At 48.5% G+C, this 5000-nt stretch overlaps 1 protein-coding gene across 1 annotated transcript in view; it reads left to right on the top strand.

Moving 5' to 3' along the window:
* Nucleotides 1-5000, top strand: part of ryr1a (ryanodine receptor 1a (skeletal)) — a 60270-nt gene that overhangs the window by 47092 nt on the left and 8178 nt on the right. Inside the window, exons 86-92 of the mRNA XM_063013809.1 lie at nucleotides 388-468; nucleotides 571-659; nucleotides 818-946; nucleotides 1502-1606; nucleotides 1997-2078; nucleotides 2316-3625; nucleotides 4010-4089. Of these exons, the coding sequence (XP_062869879.1) occupies nucleotides 388-468; nucleotides 571-659; nucleotides 818-946; nucleotides 1502-1606; nucleotides 1997-2078; nucleotides 2316-3625; nucleotides 4010-4089 (1876 nt within the window). The remainder of the gene's footprint in view (nucleotides 1-387; nucleotides 469-570; nucleotides 660-817; nucleotides 947-1501; nucleotides 1607-1996; nucleotides 2079-2315; nucleotides 3626-4009; nucleotides 4090-5000) is intronic.

A 5000-nucleotide genomic window follows, 5' to 3' on the forward strand; every position in this document is an offset into this window, starting at 1 on the left:
TAAAACACGACGTTATATAATCCTAATAAATAAATAAACAAACAAACAAATAAATAAACACATTAAAAATACATACGTAAATGAAGGTTTGGTACATTCCTCTAGCCTGGTACTACTGGTCGTCTACATACAGACCTGATAGGCTGTGTCTTAGGGTGGGATGGTCGAGGACCTGTAATAGATAGGCTTAGTGTCTGGCTGTTACTTCATTGAACCCAGTGATTCTGGGGAAACTGGACCCACCGTGACCATGACCAGGATAAAGTGGTGGTGAAACACTGGTCTCATGGTCTGAAGTATGTTCTGGATGTCACAGCTTGATGGTTTAGTGTTTAGCAGTGGTGGATGGCTCAGTAATTTGGGGGTACCTGTGTGTACCTGCTGCAGGTGAGAAGGTGATGGCTGATGACGAGTTCACCTGTGACCTGTTCCGCTTCCTGCAGCTGCTCTGTGAGGGACACAACGGAGGTGAGAGTCCAGCTAACCTACAGCGTGTGGTCAAAAGTATCTGGACACCTGGGCATGAGACTGGTGTTATAATAGACTGACTGCTGTGTGATCTCACTACAGACTTCCAGAACTACCTGAGAACTCAGACAGGAAGCACCACCACCATCAACATCATCATCTGCACCGTGGATTACCTGCTCCGCCTACAGGTGCGCTCAGGCTCCAACACCACACCAGGAATTTCAGACCTGAGTTTAGTCTGGTGGGAGCAGGGTGTTTGGGTCGTACCTCACCGGTGGATTGAGTAGCTGGTGTGGTTGTGGATGAAGAGGGTGACGATGACTCTGGTGTGTGTGTGTGTGTGCAGGAATCCATCAGTGATTTTTACTGGTATTATTCTGGTAAAGAGATCATCGACGAGCCGGGAAAGAGGAACTTCTCTAAAGCCATGAGCGTCGCCAAGCAGATTTTCAACACCCTCACAGAGTACATACAGGTGAGAACACACACACACACACACACACACACACACATCACACCATACACCCTCACAGAGTACATACAGGTGAGAACACACACACACACACACACACACACATCACACCATACACCCTCACAGAGTACATACAGGTGAGAACACACACACACACACACACACACATCACACCATACACCCTCACAGAGTACATACAGGTGAGAACACACACACACACACACACACACACACACACACACACATCACACCATACACCCTCACAGAGTACATACAGGTGAGAACACACACACACACACACACACACACACATCACACCATACACTTTCACAGAGTACATACAGGTGAGAACACACACACACACCCAAACCTATACACCCCACCAACACACACCTCAAATACACCCCCCACCTCAAAATCAATCAATAACTAACACCCTCACCGAGTACATAGAAGAGAAGCTCCTACACACTATGTACATGTACCCCCACCAAATTACACAATTTACTCTAAATTTTACCCCCCATCCCGCACCCCCATACCCCCTCCCTGTTTCAGGGCCCGTGTACAGGTAACCAGCAGTCGTTGGCACACAGTCGTCTCTGGGACGCGGTGGTCGGGTTCCTTCATGTTTTCGCTCATATGATGATGAAACTGGCGCAGGTGAGATTAACATCAGCATCATCATCACATCTCACCAGATCACATCACAACTCATCACATCTTATCATCACATCTCACCAGATCCATCACAACACTATCACACCATCACATTTCATCACATCTCACCAGATCCATCGCATCTAATAATCACATAATTACAGCTTCTTATCACAGCTTACCACATCACATCACATCTCATCTCATCTAATCACATCACACCTCACCAGATCTATCACATCATGACATAATCACATCACATTCACAACATCATATCTCATCTCAACAGATCAATCTCACCAGATTCATCACATCATCACATCAAATCATTTCACCAGATCATCACATAATCACATCTCATTTTATTCCTTTTAAATATGTGATTTTTTTTAGGATTCTAGTCAGATCGGACTGCTGAAGGAACTGTTGGATCTTCAGAAGGACATGGTGGTCATGCTGCTCTCTCTGCTCGAGGGTTTGTAGCGCTTTCATTTTATTTATTTATTCATCTATCAAAGAGGCCAAACATTTTTATTACTGACTTCTGCACAAAGGTTCACGTTCATCTGCATCTGGAACTGAGTTCAGACCAACGTTACATAAAACCTCTGAAGATCTGGAGCTATCGACCTGGCCCTGTGTTCACACAGGCACAAAGGATTCACTTGTTAACTTGTGTATTAAATATTCTGATGATCTTTTTTGACCCCAGGTAACATAGTGAACGGCACCATCGCCCGTCAGATGGTGGACATGCTGGTGGAATCTTCCAGTAACGTTGAGATGATCCTCAAGTTCTTTGACATGTTCCTCAAACTGAAGGACATCGTGGCGTCCGGGGCGTTCCGCGACTACGTAACCGATCCCCGAGGACTCATCTCCAAAAAGGACTTTCAGAAGTTCATGGACAGTCAGAAGCAGTACACCGCCTCTGAGATCCAGTTCCTCCTGTCCTGCTCGGAGGCCGACGAGAACGAGATGATCCACTACGTGGAGTTCGCCGAGCGCTTCCAGGAACCGGCCAAGGACATCGGCTTCAACATCGCCGTGCTCCTGACCAACCTCTCTGAGCACGTCCCGCACGACACCAGGCTCCAGAACTTCCTGGAGCAGGCCGAGAGCGTCCTGAACTACTTCAGACCGTTCCTGGGCCGGATCGAGATCATGGGCGCCAGCAGGAAGATCGAGAGGATCTACTTTGAGATCAGCGAGGTGAACAGGAAGCAGTGGGAGATGCCTCAGGTCCGGGAGTCCAAGCGCCAGTTCATATTCGACGTGGTGAACGAAGGCGGTGAGGCGGAGAAGATGGAGCTCTTCGTCAACTTCTGTGAGGACACCATCTTTGAGATGAACATCGCCTCTCAGATCTCCGAGCAGGACGAGGAGGAGAGGGAGGAGGACGACGAGGAGCCAGAGGAGGGAAACGAGGCGGGAGGAGGCGCAGCCGGAGCCGACGAGGAGGAGAACGGGAACAACAGCCAATCAGAATCCAGCTCTGCTTTTGCAGACTTCTTCCACAGCGTGCTCCACTTCATGGGGATGTTCACCTTCAGGAACCTACGCAGACAGTACCGGAGACTCCGCAAGATGACGCTGAAGGAGATGGTGGTGGGGATCGTGAAGTTCCTCTGGACCATGCTGATGGGCGTGTTCCACTTCATCTACAGCGTGTGTAAGGGCTTCTTCCTGCTCGTCTGGCACACCCTGTTTGGAGGAGGTCTGGTGGAGGGGGCAAAGAACGTGACCGTGATGGAGCTCCTGGCCAGCATGCCCGACCCCACCCAGGACGAGGTGCATGGAGACCTTCCTGGAGAAGCGGGCGGTGGTGAGGAGCAGGAAACGGGAGGAGTGACCGACACCGCCGAGGCCGCCGGAGGAGAGGAGGAATACGAGGACAGTGATGAGCAGGACTCGGGGAAGATCCCCGGCATCGACACACCTGGAGGTCTGGGAGATATGGGAGACACCACGCCTGTGGAGCCACCGACTCCAGAAGGTTCTCCTTTAACCAAGAGGAAAATGGTACGATCCAAAGTGTAATGGAGCTGCGCTTACTAACAACCAGTTCCTGTTAGGTTCCTGTTTCGGTTCCTGTTCGGTTCCAGAACCTTCCATCATTAACATTATTTAATAACAGGAAACGCTCCACACCAGGCGACGATACTTAACTACTAACTACTAACTAACCTGCACCTACTAACATCTGTCTATCAAACACCAAACCCCGCCTTCATTTAGCAGGTGAGACGGTTTTATCCAAAGTGACTTACAGTACTGTGACAGTATAAGCACTTGAGGGTTAAGGGCCTTGCTCAAGGGCCCAACAGTGGCAGCCTGGCAGTGTTGGGGATTGAACCAGCAACCTTCTGATTGCTAGACCACAACTGTGTTCTCTGTTTGCTTTAGCAGCCAGAAGAGGGAGCAAGTGAGCAGACAGCAGCAGCAGCAGCTCCTGAGGAACCTCCACCAGAACCAGAGAAAGCAGAGTAAGCAACACTCATCCATCCATCATCCATCCATCCAACCATCTATTCATTCATCCATCATCCATCCTCCATCCATCCATCTATTCATCCATCCATCCATCTATTCATCCATCCATCATCCATCTATTCATCCATCCATCCATCTATTCATCCATCCATTCATCTATTCATTCATCCATCATCCATCTATTCATCCATCCATCTATTCATCCATCCATCCATCTATTCATTCATCCATCATCCATCCATCCATCTATTCATCCATCCATCCATCTATTCATTCATCCATCATCCATCCATTCATCTATTCATTCATCCATCATCCATCTATTCATCCATCCATCTATTCATCCATCCATCCATCTATTCATTCATCCATCATCCATCCATCCATCTATTCATCCATCCATCCATCTATTCATTCATCCATCATCCATCCATCCATCTATTCATTCATCCATCATCCATCCATCCATCTATTCATTCATCCATCATCCATCCATCCATCTATTCATTCATCCATCATCCATCCATCCATCTATTCATTCATCCATTCACTGTCTGTTTTAGCACCGCTTTATCCTGGTCAGGGTCACAGTGGGTCTGATCACATGCTTAGTGTAATTTCTTGTATCTCCAGTTAACCTGACTGCACGTCTTTGTACTGTGGGAGGAAACCGGAGCTCCTGGAGGAAACCCACACAGACACGGGGAGAACATGCAAACTTTACACAGAAAGGACCCGGACCGCTCCACCTGGGAATCGAACCCAGGACCTTCTTGCTGTGAGGTGACAGTGCTACCCACCGAGCCTCCGTGCCGCCCGAGCATGATGAATGACATCCTTAAATCTGGTAGCAGCAGGAAACGTGTGCTTCTTTCACTAGGTGGAGATTTGTGACTCCATCCTC

This window comes from Trichomycterus rosablanca, chromosome 18, assembly GCF_030014385.1.
Source record: "Trichomycterus rosablanca isolate fTriRos1 chromosome 18, fTriRos1.hap1, whole genome shotgun sequence".
Taxonomy (NCBI): domain Eukaryota; kingdom Metazoa; phylum Chordata; class Actinopteri; order Siluriformes; family Trichomycteridae; genus Trichomycterus; species Trichomycterus rosablanca.